General features: G+C 35.8%; 1 protein-coding gene across 22 annotated transcripts in view; it reads right to left on the reverse strand.

Annotated features, from left to right (window-relative positions):
* ANK3 (ankyrin 3) overlaps positions 1 to 15,413 on the reverse strand; it is a 563,084-nt gene that overhangs the window by 152,491 nt on the left and 395,180 nt on the right. For all 22 annotated transcript variants that reach the window (XM_039871876.1, XM_039871871.1, XM_039871870.1 and 19 more), the window contains one exon: positions 4,663 to 4,761. In XM_039871876.1, the coding sequence (XP_039727810.1) occupies positions 4,663 to 4,761 (99 nt within the window). The remainder of the gene's footprint in view (positions 1 to 4,662; positions 4,762 to 15,413) is intronic.

Here is a 15,413-nt window from a genome sequence, read left to right on the forward strand (position 1 = left end):
TCTCTGAAGCACTAAATATGAGCACAGACGCCTTTATAATTGGATGGAGAAGAGTGGTGAAAAGAGATGGAGAATTCAGAAGTTGCCACAAAGTTTTAAAATGGTTCTGAATTTAGGGTTTAGATTGAGCCTCTGATTTGGCTGTGAATTGTTGCAAAGGAAAAATGAAAATAACAAGAGCATCCATTGCAAAGTATCTTCCTTCAATAAGTATATAAAGACACATATTAGCTTTGCAGAGAGTGAGAGTTAAATGGAAAGAAATAGGCTACCCATAAGTAGCCATTTTTAGCAAAGCATTTGGGTCTATAAAGAAACAAATAAGACCATTACGATATTGTTGAAAAACTAATTTCAAAAGTCATTTTAAAACTGGGATGCTGCATATATACCAGATTGAAAAATTTGCCTTGATTTGTGCTTCTGTCTTAGCACATTTGCTGCCATTATTACAAATACTCTGCATATTAACTCTTGTCAATTCTGCAGCATAAGATAACAAGCCCGTTGTTATTAGCCAGCACTGTGAAACTGGGAAAATAGGGAACGCTTTCTTGAAATAAGCCAAATAGAAGCTGAACCACAAGGCTCTGTGATTCATCAGGTCCTAGCTAAACTTCTTTCAGAAGATTCACATAATTATCCTTTATGCCTCAGCTTTATTGAGCTATAACTGACATATAACATTGTGTAAGTTTAAGATGTGCAATGTGATAATTTGATACACATATATATTGTGAAATGTTTGCCTAAGTAAGGTTAGTTAACACATTCTTCACCTTACAAATTTTGTTGTTGCTATTATGGTGATAACATTTAAGCCTTACTCTCATAGCAACTTCCAAGTATAAAATATTGCTGACTCTAGTCACCATGATGTATCTTAGATTCCTGAATTTATTCATCTTATAAAAGTGATAGTCTGTATCCTCTGACCAGCATCTCTTCATTTTCCCCAACCTCTCAGCCACTGGAAGGCACTGTTATACTCTGTTTCTATGAGTTTGGTGTTTTTAGATTCCACATATAAATGATATCATATAGTACGTCTTTCTGTCCGACTTATTTCACTTAGTATATTGCCCTCCACTTAACATAAGGTCCATTCATGTTATCACAAATGTCAGGATTTCTTTTTATTTTTATAGATGAATAATATTCTTTTTCATATTATATATATATATCTCACATTTTTTAATCCATTCATCTGACAATGGACACTAGTGTTCATGTCCTGGCTATTGTGAATGATGCTGTAATGAACATGGGAGCGCAGATATCTCTTTGAGATAGTGATTTCATTTCTCCTTTGGATATATACAGAGAAGAGTTGGCCTTTATTGAAATGTTCCAAAACATCTGTTGGAAATGTGGTTTAAATGCTGTATTAAAGCTTTGTCAACAAATCAATAAATATCTAGTGATTTTGTTTGTTTGCTTCTTTTTTTTGCATAAAACCAGTTGGTGCCTTTCCTTTTCTTTAATATTTTTTTCTTAAAAACTCCATCGTGACTTTCACAGCAACTATTCTTAAGTTACAGTATCAGTGCCCTACCAGCTGGGGGAGCTTGTGGAATCACTGGGAACAACTCCTTTTCTGTATTCAGTGGGAAACTGAGACTCAAGAGGGTGAACTTTCCCAAGGTCACGATTTCATCACTTGCTAGTCACACTCAAGACTAGAGGTCAGGCACTAGGGTAAAATAAAATTCACTCTCATCCTGCCTTTCCAGCTGCTAAGATCTTCCTCTGACCACATAAATTACTCTGACCACCACTCAAGTATACTTCGTTGAATGAAATGAAAGGGTTCTAAGGGTCTGCTTTATTAGGTCAACAACCCATGCAGGGAAGAGGGCAAGATAACAAGGTCCCGTAGAGTGGCTGGCATCTGAGGTCAAGTCCAGAGTTGTTTTCCTGTCTCTACACATGGGCGACTGGTGTGTTCCAGGTCAGATTCTTGATACGACAAGGCAGCCACCACAGTAGTAAGTAGCTGGTAGGAGATGGATTAGTAGAAAACAATATCTGTTTTCTCAAGAGGCGCTGGACTGGGTCATTAAAACTTGTATTTATGAAAAATTTTGCTTTGTTTTTAGGCTTTTCCCTAGAACTTTGACATTTTATCTGGCTCCCTTCCTTTCACCCACGCACTCAATCACTACTCAGTCATTTCAGCAGGAGAGAAGGGAAGCTCTGATGTAGACAACACAAAATAGTTTACATATTTTGGGCGTGTACTACACTTTCTTCCATAGAATCTGCTAGGAATTCTGTCTGTGCCTGGTTGACATCCCATCCCCATCCCACTCCACGAGGGACAACAACAAAAAGAATGACAGGCTTTTCTGCTCTGTTTCTGCAAGTGTCCCTCACATTTGCACATTGCTCACACAACACAGGAGAAAAGTAAATCTGAATGGATGCTAAAAAGAAGTCTACATCTTGTTTAAAACAAGATAGCCTTTCAGAGCACAGAGGCAAAGTGTCACAGAAACCAGGCTGCACACTGAACTTGACATTATTTCATATCTCTGACACTTTTGTCCAGAAGAGTTTCTGTGTTTTTATCCTGGCCCTTCCCTGTGACACTATATGCCCCATAAAGATGGGGCCTGAATTTCTTATGTACCTTTTCTCCTCTCATTGTACTGAACACAGCGAGTGTTTGATAAATGACACAAAATGACTGACAAGTTATTTTGCTGTTCTGGTAATTGATGACTGTGTCAAGAGAGGGAGAAATAAGGTAATTTCTAATCCACATGCCACTAAAACCCCAGCCGGATATGCAGGTAGATCTCTTCTAGCATCTTTTTCCAGCTTGGCTGCAGTATCCCTCACTTCTCTTCACAAAGATTCTCCCTATTTACAAATGATCGTTTAGCTTATCGTGACGATCAAGTGGCATACTCAATGCATCTCTTACTCCTTACAACCTCTTTAAATAGCCTATACTTAGCAGAAGATCCCTGATATTTATAGGAACAGTTCCAGGATTCTTCACATACTGGTAATTGCTTCTTATTATGAAAATGTCGGTTCAGTAAGATAGAATTACCATATGATCCAGCAATTCAAAGTCACTTAAGGAAGATCTTTTCTCAATTTACTTCCCCAGTCAGATAGTCTTTTAGGGATCAATCTTCACTTCCTTCACTCCTCTTTTCTAGAAAGCTTGTTTCTTTTAAGGTAGATACATGTTTTTCTGGTGCAGTAATCATCAAGGAAAAGAAGTCTGGGTCTTCTGTCAAACATCTATGTCTGGGCTGCCTTGAATATAGGAGACAGACCACCTATTAGCTTCATGACGGCAGGTAAAGCGTCTTGTCTTGCTCTATCACCCAGCTGTGTCTGGCCCACAGTAGTCACTCAGTAATCATTTCCTGGTTGAGTGAATAAATGTAGTGAATAATAAATGAAGTGGTCAATGAAGGAGCTAAAGGAATCAAGTTCTGGTTACCAGGCCAGTTTTAGAAACACAGGGGTCAGGATTCTTGAAGGAAGCAGCACAGAATTGTGGGAGGTACAACCTCAATACATGAAAAACTATCCAAAGCCCTTAGTTAGGTGGATGCTTATGGTGAGACCTTTTTATGAGTCTTGCTCTTGCTCATACACCATAACAGAAACATGAAACGTTGAAAGAAAATCCCTTGGTTAGATGTTTAGTGCTAATTAGAGCTCTGAATTATACTAGAAATGGTTGGGACTTATTTCTGGCCCACTTCATACTGGCACAGTTTACAAACATTAGCTTGATCTTACAACAATGCTACATAGTGGCCATTAGTTGTCTTTATTTTCAGAGAGAGAAATTACACGCAGAAGGTTAAACGGTCTACTTAAGTCAATTAGTTAAGCTCAAAATTTGGGGTTCAAGCTTGATTCTAAGTCTCAGTTCTCTCCCCACCTCACAGTGCATTACATCAAATAAGCAACATGCCAAACACCTAGCTAGACAGATTTGTGTGTGTGTGTGTTTTTAATTTAATTGTCGTATAAAACACAATATAAAATATAAAATTTACTCTCAACCGTTTTTAAGTATATGGTTCAGCAGTGTTAACTGCATTCACATTGCTGTGTAACATCTTTGGAACTTTTTCTTCTTGCAAAACTGAAACTCTATGTCCACTGAACGATAGCTCCCCATTTTCTTGTCTCCCAGGCAACCACCATTCTACTTCCAATTCTGTTGGGTATATACCCAGAAGTGGAATTGCTGGATCATATGGTAGTTATATTTTTAGTTTTTTTTGAGGAACCTCAATGCTGTTTTCCATACCAACTACACCATTTTGCATTTCTACCAGCAATGCACAAAGGTGCACGGATTCGTTTTAGTATCAAACTGACCGAATGGATAGTCTGCAGTGACGTGTAGTGATTAAATTCTTGAAAATTAACTCAACTAAAACTCTAGGTCTTAGACCTTAGCTTCTATAATTAAAGCCATGCACTATTTAAACATGTATTAAACATTTATAAATATTGACCATCATTCCATTCTAAGGAGAAGAAAGTTGGCAATCATTTTCTAAGAGACTATAACAAAAGAAACAAAATTAAATCCAGTGTCAAACCAGTGCACGGGTATTAGAAAAAGTGTTTGTACTTCTTGAAAATAAGTGTAAGTATGCACATGGATTGCACGCCTACCCGCGTTTTGGCATCGATTTTCGCTCCTCGGTCAAGCAGTAGTTTCACCATATTGGCATTTCCTCTTTTTGATGCAACATGTAAAGGAGTGATGTCATTCTGTGGAAGAAGAAAAAAAAAGTATAGTTTCTGTATCTTCAGTTCAACCAAAACACTGCTTTCTAAAATGCCCCCAATTTACTTTAATTTTCTTTTTTTTTTTTTTATAAAACATTGTGAACAGTATGCTTTAAACATTTCTCTCTGAACAGTCATTGTCTTCAGAAATAGACCCCAAAAAGATATGAATTTTAGGAGACACTTTGTGGGGTAGAGCCCAAGTTTATTTTATCTATTTCAAGTGACTGATGCATTTTTTTTCTATTAAATCCTGCACCTTTAATGTGTTTTCCTGTAAGTTTGTGTGATACATATTGGCTAATGAGTGGCTGACTAAAAAACATCTGATTAAGTCAGCACACACTGAGGTAAAGCAGCATCATGTCACTCAGAGCCTTGCCTGGGTTCATTTGAGCACAAGATGTCAAAGAGAGACAACAGTAACTCCAACTGGGAAATCTGTCAGTACCGTAATAGTCACCGTGCTTCCCATGTACACTGGGCTAAAATGTGTTCACAGGCATTCGTTAATCTCACAGAAAACACTATTTTTTTTTTTTTTTAACTACTATGGAGGAACAGCCATATGTAAGGACAATATAACATTCCAATCATGGTCTCTTTAAATCCATAATTCCTCCTCCATGCTTCTTTACAGGTGCTATGGTTATTTCCAGACTGCCAAGGAAATAGGTGTATATATGAAAAACATTCTCTATGTTGGTTCCTTATTCTGTGTAGCAGCAGTATGAGTTTAAAAGCTGTTGTTCACAAATATCAATCACGTGATAAATGAACTAGGGTCAAATGGAGTTACATTTTTTGTTGTTTGATAGCAGATAAAGTATTTGCCACCAGGTATTGACCATTCCCTATATGTTAGGCACTGTGCTAAACTCTTTCTTATTCAATTCTCGCAGTCCTCACAATGTCATATACAATCTGAATTATAAAATGCCCATTTTACAGATGCAGAAACATCTAGCAAAACCAATATTCAAACTGAAATCTGACATAAACTCATGGTTTAAAAAGCACTTTAAAATGAAAATTTTTCAAATAGACACAAAGTTTGAGAGAAAAGCATGAAGAGCTTTATGCACTGACTCATCATCCTGTTTTAATAATTATCATTTCTTTTATCCTCCCTATTTTTTCTTGTTGAAGGAGTTGAAGGAGGAAAAAAATCCTAGGAATCTTATTCTATTCAAAAGTGCTACAATTTAATTGTCTCTAACAAATAAGGATGTTTTTAAAAAATCACAATATCATTATCATAACTAACAAAATACAAATAACTTCATAACACCAAGACCCTGGCAATGTTCAAATTCTCCCATTATCTCCAATAATCTCAGTTGGGTTGTTCAAGTTAGAACATCCATATCTTCTAAATTGAACTGTCCCTTCAGTATCTTTTAATCTCCATAGGAGCCCGACTCCACACTCTTTTTTCCATGTCCATATATTCATTGGAAAAAAAAAACACCCTGAGTTATTTATTGTGTAGAATTTCCTACATTCTGGACTTGGCTGATTGTATCCTCATGGTGTGTTGTTTAGCATGTTCATTTTATCCTGTATTTTCTATAGACTTTTCTAGTTAAATGCTTCTAGCCATTATACATTCTCCCATCTGAGGAACTCCTGATATCTCATAATTCTTAGTTGCTAAAGTATAAATCAGTAATTAATTAATTAAGTGAAAGTAAGAGACCTGAGTAAAATAAACTTGTTTTGGTAATGCTGGTGAGGAGTGGACAGAACTAGTGTCATCGCTCTAGACCAGCGGTAGGCAAACTTTTTCTACAAAGGGTCAGATAGCAAATATTTTTGGCTTTATAGGCCATGCAATCTTTATTATAACCACTCAGCTCTGCCACTGTAGCACTAAAGCAGTCATACACAATATGCATAGAAGTGAAAGTGGTTCTGTTCCAATAAAACTTTATTTACAAAAACAGATGCTGGGCTGGAGTTGGCCTGGCGGCAGTGCTTTGCTGAACTCCAGTCTAGACCTATGAGCTTAACGACTGAAGATTTTAACTGTATTTAACAGGTTACAAAAGAGGAAGTAAAACTATATGCTGTGCATTGTACAGCTTTGATCTTCTTTGATGTGGACTATTTTTTGGTGTGAATGAAAGCTCAGAGAAGATAAACTTTTTAGCTATCTTGCTTGTTTCTGCTGTCAGAGTGTAAATGTGTGTCACTCTAATGACCCAAGCAGCACAGTGGATGGATTCAAGACCTGAGACAGCAGGTGTAGTGTCAGGCTAGGTCTGTAGGAAATAGTCTAACTGGAGACTTACTGAGCCCAAATTGAGATATGACACATAGAGCTCATCACTTCCCTATTGTGAGTCAGGGCTTAATGCTATTTCCCTTTAAAAATGTGCCCTTGCTTGGTTGAGAAGGACTTAATTAACCTTTATCACAAGCAGGCTAATTTTAGTGAGAGGAAGAACTCCATTTCTAATTTTGTTCTCTTCATGTACTCTCATATATCCGTGTACTCATACAGCAGATGTGCAGATATCAAAAAGGTGCCTGGAGTTTCTAACTCCCACATTTTTCTACACCTCTCCTCTCCTTTTAGGGGAAATATTTTATATTTCTACAGCACTTAAAGTACTGTAAATGGCTTATACTACTTAATTTCATTTTATCCTCACAACAATCTACTGAAGATAAATATTGTTAACTCCACTTGACAGATAAATAAACTGAGGAACAGAACTGGTCGGTAATTTGTATATTTAAGAGGAAGCTAATCAGAAGCAGAATCAGAATTCAGTTCTAGACCCTCAGGCAGTGGTACTTTCATTTAGGGATTAAAATGCCTCTGTATAAAGACTATTGTTTCTTATCATTGTCAAATGGAGCTTCTGGATGAAACACACACTTTTACATTCCCGAATCAGGTATGACTGCTCTGTCAATCAGAAACAAATCTATATGACAGCAGTACCTTTGGACGACTCAATGGGACATTTATATTTTGATTCCTCAATTAACTAATAAAAATGTTTACGCCCTGCTTACACACAAGGCCCGGTGCTACAGTTCCACTGTAAGCGAGCAATAAAATTATGTAACGCAAGCATATCAAAAGAGCTCAATGATGTTAGAGGGAAAAAAAGGACTTGTTTAATAGAATTCTCATTTGCAGTTGGTGAAATGTAAGCTTGTACATGCTTACCTGGATGTAATTAGGCAGGACATATGAAGCGCCTTCAAATCTATAACCATACATATAAGGCAGAAGTTGACTGCCACGGTGGAAAGGGCAGGAATGCTAAGAGAAACCCAGCACTGATGTCTAGGCACATGCCCTAACACTGAAGCTGAGACACATGAAAGACCCTTAGCCCAGCACAAGCCTAGCAGGAGCAGCAAGCAACAGTAGCCAACTGTGGAGGTCAGGCAGGAGCATGGTGAGAGATGTCCTCTGTGTAACAGGTGAGCAGGGAAAGCTGAGGGTGGTGCACCAACATCAAATAAAATTCGCTGACCACCCCCTACCCAGCCCCCTAAGCATAAGGCAAAGGCAGCCCTCCTTTAGAGAAATTTAAAACTTGACTAAATTGGCTCAACCTTCCAGTTTTACAGCCTGACAGAAGACGAGGCATGCCTCTCTTCAGACAAAGATACTATGTACCTTGGTCTCTCCTGTTTTGCCATAATAGTCAGCATTCTATTTAGTAGGATAGGTGAACAACATGCATTAAAAGTTAGAGAACTTCAGCAAAGAGATATGGAATTTCTGAGTCAAAATGAAACACTTGATCAGAAAAACCACAATATCAAAAATTAATTCCTTTCATGGGCTCATCAGTAGATTTCACACATCTGACTTTAAAGTCATGTCAATATAAATGATCCAAACTGAAACACAAAGGGAAAAAAAAAGAATGGAAAAGAAAGAATAGAGCATCCGAGAGACATGGGACAATATAAAAGAGCTGACTAAAGTCACATAAGGAGAAGAATGAGAAAATGGGGCAAAAGAAATATTTCAAGAGATAATGGTTAAGAATGATCTCAAAATAATGAAATATATTGAATCACACATCCAAGAAGCTCAGAGGACAGCAAGCGAGATAAACAATAAACAAACTCCACCATGAGACACATCAGTCAAATTGCTAAAAATGAAAGAGAGAAAATCTCAAAGACAGAGGAACAACGGACATATTTCCTATAGAGAACAAAGATAATACTGTAATTACAGGAGACTACTTATCAGAAATTATGCAATCCCGAAAACAAAGAAGTGCCATCTTTACATAGTGAAAATAAATAAACGTCAAATAAGAATTCTACGCCCAGAGAAAATATCTTAAAAAAATCAAGGAGAAATGAAGACTCTTTAAGATAACCAAAAGCTAAGAGAATTCATTATGAGAGGACCTGTAATACAAAAAATGTTAAAGGAAGCTCTGTAGGCAGGAATATGACACCAGACAGAAACTGAGATCTACACAGACATCTAGAAATGAAAAAAAATGAATGCAAATATAAAAGCTAATTGACTGTCTGAAACAAAAACCTTTAATAATAAATTGTAGGATTTAAAATATATGCAAAAGTAAAATGTAAGACACCAACTGCACATAGATGGGGGGAAGAATTAGAACTGTCCTATTGTCAGGCTCTCACACTACATGTAAAGTGATATTTTTGAAGATAGACTAATAAATTAATAATATAGGAAATACAATATATTATTAAGTAAAAAGATAGAATGTGAAAAATATGCTCTCATTTTTATACATAAGTATATGTATATGCACATTCTGAAAAGGCTGTAGAGAAATTGATCCAAATGTTAACAACATATCTCTTGGTGAATATTTTTTTTTTTGCAGGCTTTTCTAAACAATTTCTATGCATCTATTTGGACATTTTACAGTGAAAATATGGCTGCATTTCTTTTTCATCATTACCTGCTTTGCAGCCCACCACCATCTCTGCCTCAGGTCCCTCTTTCTTCCCTCGGATAGCCATGGAATGGTTTTACCTGCTGTTTAGCTTTCTTAATATTTAAACTTTGAAGGACCCTTTTAAGACTGGAGACATCCTGAAGGTAAATATACATTTTATTAATTTTTTTCTCATTAATATAGAAAATGGAGTAAGACTAGAATTAAAGACCTAAGTGTTTTTCTGAGAAGAAACCTGAAAACTTGGAGAAAAATGAATTCAACTTGAGTTTTGAAGCTGACCTGAATTCAGTGAAAACAAAAGTAAATGCTACTCTAATTCTGTATAAATTAGCTTTTGATAAAGTGTTTTTTCTTGTACCAAAGCTATATTCAGTGTGATGGAATACATTAACATTTCGGAAATTTTTGTTTTCTAACTGATGAGGACTTTTGAATTCTTTCAGTTTAATGACCTATTCCACAGATAAGGAAGAGACCAGGGAGGTAATGTAATTGCCTAGAATCACAGAGCTTGAGGCTTGGCCGACACTCTGGGGTTCCCAATTCCCAGGCAATGTCCCTTTCCTTTCTCTAAGCTCTTTGGGCTCATTTAAAAATGACTATTTTCACCTCTAGCACAGTAGCATTTTATTTCATTTAACTTTTCCATTAAATTATTCAATGTAATCATTATTTACTTTAAAAAACTTAAAATGAAAATCTGATTAACGAACACCTTCCTTCTCTATTATTTATGCCTCCTCCACCCTTTTTTAAAGATGGTGGATAAAGACTAAAAAAAGCAATCACATATATACACACATACCTTTTCCACACAACAATAAAGGAAATTGGCTCTAAAAATATTATATTAAACATTAACATGATTTGGATAAATATTAAGAATTTTGACTGAACGAAATTACGGTACTCAGTAGGTTTAATTCTCTCAACTTTATGGGCTGATAACTTAATCAAATGCTGAACAAAACAACATGGACCACTGCTGTGTCCCCTTGTGTAGGGATCTGTATTCTCTCGTTATATTTTTTTTCAGTTTATTCATGTTCTCTTATGCTAATTTCCTTCTATCTTGATTATCTAATAAAACTTTTCATTTATAACCTACACTTCTGGAAGGCACTAATCACTGAAGTTGGAGAGTGAAAAATCTCAATTCAGAACAAGTTTTATCTTCAACTTTTAGGGGGAAAAAAGCAGCAAATGACCTAAAAAAACAAGCTAAGATCTCTGTCTTGGGATATCTACGAATTCAGTATATTCCATCATATTCTTCTATAGTAATATATATTGTATATTACATTATATTGTATGATGTTATATTATACAATAATCATTTTTTATAATAAGATCCTCTAACTCCAAAAGTAAAAATTTTTACTATGCTTCCCAAACCATAAACTGTGTTAGAAATGTAAAGATTTTTAATAATGAGTTTAGAGGGTAGGGAATTTGATCCTGGTTCTAATATTATTTCAATTCCATTTCTTAACATAGGTCTAGTAGAAAGCACATTTCATAGGCAAGAAGAAGACTAGGCCCTAAATCTCTCTTTTATATACCCACTTTCTTGACAAACGATATTGGAAATGTGCCTTGTCCTCTATAAACTTATGTTTTCATTTGTATAATGGACAGAATGTCTCCAGTGCCTCTATCACAAGACTGCCAAGAAGAGATATGACATAATTCACAACAAAAGGAGAAAACTCACAAATATTCCATATCTCTTATTTCACATACGCGATAGCTCTAGAAAGAAGTACTAGCTAGTTTTTTCCTTTAGAGATGAAGAAACTAAAACTCAAAAAATAAAAATAACTTGCCCAAGGTCACAAAGCTGCCATGGCACTCTGGAGCCAGAATATTTAGGTTCAAATCCCAGGCCTATTCCACACTGCCTACATAGCCTTAGGGAAGTTTACTTAATTTCTCTGTGTCACAGATTTATTATCTATAAAACCAGGCTAATAGTAGTACCTATATTATAGAATTGTATGAGGATTAAATGAATTAATAAGCATGGAGTCTTAAGAACGGTGCTTGGCATTTAGTAAACACTATAAAAGTGTTACCTATTACTATTCTTTTTATTATTTCTAATATAGTATAGACATTTAAAAAAAAATCTCACCAAGACATTAGGAAAAATTGGGGTAGAAAGGACATGCAGACCTGAAATAATTGGTGACCTCTAAAAAGGTGATAAAGCTGGCAGTTCTTAGGAGGAATGCACAGCTCAGCACTGCCCAGTCTGTGAAAACTTCAGAAGGCCCGTGGCTCGGTAGATAGTGGCAGAGAGGAAGGGGAAGAAGGATCAGGGCCATGGCTGGCATAACATGATAGGTACACGTGATGTATAACATGATATACACGATAGACCATGATAGAAACACGTGAATGTCATACTTTTAAAAACGGGTGCTTGTAAGAAACAGCTACCTCTGCTGGAAAATGGCAGAATTGCTTGCCTATTATTTCTTAACCTCTCAGCTATTTCTGAAAAACTCAGCTGTGGTGGCGCCTTTAGGAAATAATCACAAAAGCAAGATCATTTCTGCAACTCCACAAGGGAAATATGAGCCATTTCCTATCTTACCTGTAATAAAAAGCAGACTTTTCAATCTATTTTAATATATAGAAAGGGCAGTTGATTTCTGATCTCCACCCTTTCTCTCCTTTCCTTTAAAAATGTCTGGAGAGGTTATCACTAAATGAAAGAGTGAGTGGATGATAACACTCGAAATTTTTTAGATAATGATTAAACAATATTACTATTTTTTGTTTACTTCCCAAATAATTAAATATTAAATTGAGAAAGAAGCTGGTATCTTCTGCTAATTCTTACCAATTGTAACAATGTTTGCCTCTAAGTTATTATTATGCTTTTAAGAAAGTAAGTGGCCAAACAAGATGTCTAAGAAGATTTCAATGTGATAATGGTTTGCATTTAAAACACATACATTTTAAGATTTTTATGTTTTTATTCTAGTCTCATACTTTAACACTATTCCTACTACAAATAGAAACAAAAATAATTAGTAAACAGGTACACAGAGAAAACACAGGAAAAACATTTCAGTATGGTTTACTAGCATTGTTGTTCACCCCACAGATATATATCTTTTAAAAAATCTTTTAGCCTCTGAAAGGAGAGTATGCCACCTCAAAACATGCCACTTTGGTATAAGGATTGTTTTGAGCTCTCTGTCCTCTTCCTTTCTGTCTAAAAGCTGAGCATACATTTCCCTTGCCAGGAAGAGGAGGATTACTCATCAATGGAGAAGGCACGATTTGAATCTGCATAACAAACCTTACTATATGACCCTTATCTGCCATTAGTTTTCCCACCATATGTCTATCCTCCCAGAATTTACCAGCCCTAGAAGCCCAGACCCCCTTCCCTTTGACTTGTCACTTCTACAAAAATTTATTGCCCTTTTGTTAGAAGAGTATATAAGCCTCCAGGGTGTAATTATTGCTTTGGGTCTTTGTTTCTTTTCTATGAAGGACTCTTTATACATACATAAACCTTTTCCTCTGTTAATCTGCTTTTTAATTTGCAAGACCTCAGTTTAATTTGCAAGACCTCAGGAACTGAACCTAAGAGGACAGAGGAAAAAGTTTTTTCTTCACCTACAAAGTCAGATTTGCTAATCTCCAGACACAGAACAGGTACTCAAAAAATGTTTGACAAATAATATTTAACAGTCATATTTTTCATACAATGTAGAAAAATAAAGAATTGAACTCCTATTCTCTTTAATTACCTTGAGAATATAAAAACTTTTTTTCTGTAAATTTTTTCTTCAAGTCTTGTCTGATAGTTTATTTTTACAACAGATTTATTGAGCTATAATTCACATACCATAAAACTGACCATTAAAGTGTGCAATCCAGTGGTTTTAGCATACATACAAAGTCGGACAATCATCACTAATATTTATTGTATTTATTTAGAACATTTTCATCATCCTTGAAAGATGCTGTACTTGTTAGATGAGTACTAGACTTACCAGGGTAATTACTTCATAAGGTACATAAATGTCTAATCATTACACTGCATACCTAAAACTAAAATATTGCATGTAAACTTTGAAAAATAAGCTAAAAAAAAAAACCCCATACCATTATGTCCCTGTAGTCCCTGGCAACCACTCATCTACTTTCTGTCTCTATGGATTTGCCTAGTCTAGACATTTCATATAAATGGAATCATATAATATGTCACTTTTCATGTCTTCTTTCACTGAGCATAATATTTTCAAGGTTCATCCATGCTGTAGTATGTATCAGTACTTCATTCCTTTTTATGAGAATACCTAAGTTTTTAATGCCTTAAGAATGTCAGAAAATACATGCAAACAAATGATGCTTTTAATAATAAGGACTGGGAATTTCAAAGATATATGCAGAAAAATTACAAACAATGGAAGTTGAGAAAATAATCCAGCCTTCACAGTCAGGCACATAAGTAGGATAAAGATGATCTATTATTAGTAATACAAGTATACAATAAACTCAGAAGCCCCCGTCATACTACAGTAATCACTAAGGTGACCACCATTGTTAGTAAAAGTCCATTTTCCTCTTCATGAGTCTTTAATTAAATGAAGTTGGTCTTTGTGGACAAAGTCTTTTTCTCTTCTCCAGGTGTAGTAACTGCTAGCTTATTCGACACCACATTTTCTCTCCCTGTGCTTTCTGGATAAGGACATTAAGTCCACACAAGTCTTGTTGATCCTGACACTGAGGATACTGCTGTCACCGACACTTCCTCAACCTCACTGCCTTCCCACAGAGACCAACCAACTCCATTTGATTAATACCTGATAGTGTTGGGCTTCCCAAGAAGCAGCAGCAAATGCTGGGATAGTTGATATCTGTTGTGAAATTAGGCTCTGCATATTTGATCTGTTCTGCTCTTAAAAACTCAAGAGGTTAAGAATTTTCTTTTAAGGATAGTATGAGGCTCGTTTATTGTTAATACTGTCAGGGGCTTTGACTTGGATAAATAGAGGATGGCTCATCAACAACTTAGATAAGGTGCTTCCATGTCTCTCTCTAATTCCAGCAAGTGATTTAGTACTGGGAAATACAGAGACTATTTAGACTAAATATTCCATACCTCCATCTCCCCCGACATACCCTCAGCTGCACACACAGTCCCAGCTGTCACCAGACGGGCAGGGAAACTAGGACTGAAACTAGGACTCAAACTCCTCTTCTACCTTTGTACCATTGAATGTTACACCTCTCTGAGGTTTGGGAGATATCTTGTCTGGTGCTTTAAATTTAAAAAATGTTTAATTATAAAATTTCTATCTTAATCATTTTTAAGTAGTTTAGTAGTGTTAAGTACATTCATATTGTTATGTAACCAACCTCCAAAACTCTTTTCATCTTGCAAAACTGAAACTCTATATTCATTAAATAATTCATTTCCGTCTTCTCTAGGCCATGGCAAATCACCCACTCTACTTTCTGGTTCTATGAATTTGACTATTCTCAGTACCTCTAATAAATGAAACCACAGAGTATTTGTCTTTTCGTAACTGGCTTATTTCACTTAGCAAAATGTCCCCAAGGTTCATACATGTTGTAGCACATGTCAGCATTTCCTACCTTTTTAAGGCTGAATAATATTCCATTGTATATATAGATAACATCTTGTTTATTCATTCATCTGCCACTTCTGGTTGT

The sequence above is a fragment of the Pteropus medius genome, unplaced genomic scaffold, assembly GCF_902729225.1.
Source record: "Pteropus medius unplaced genomic scaffold, Ma_sr-lr_union100, whole genome shotgun sequence".
Taxonomy (NCBI): domain Eukaryota; kingdom Metazoa; phylum Chordata; class Mammalia; order Chiroptera; family Pteropodidae; genus Pteropus; species Pteropus medius.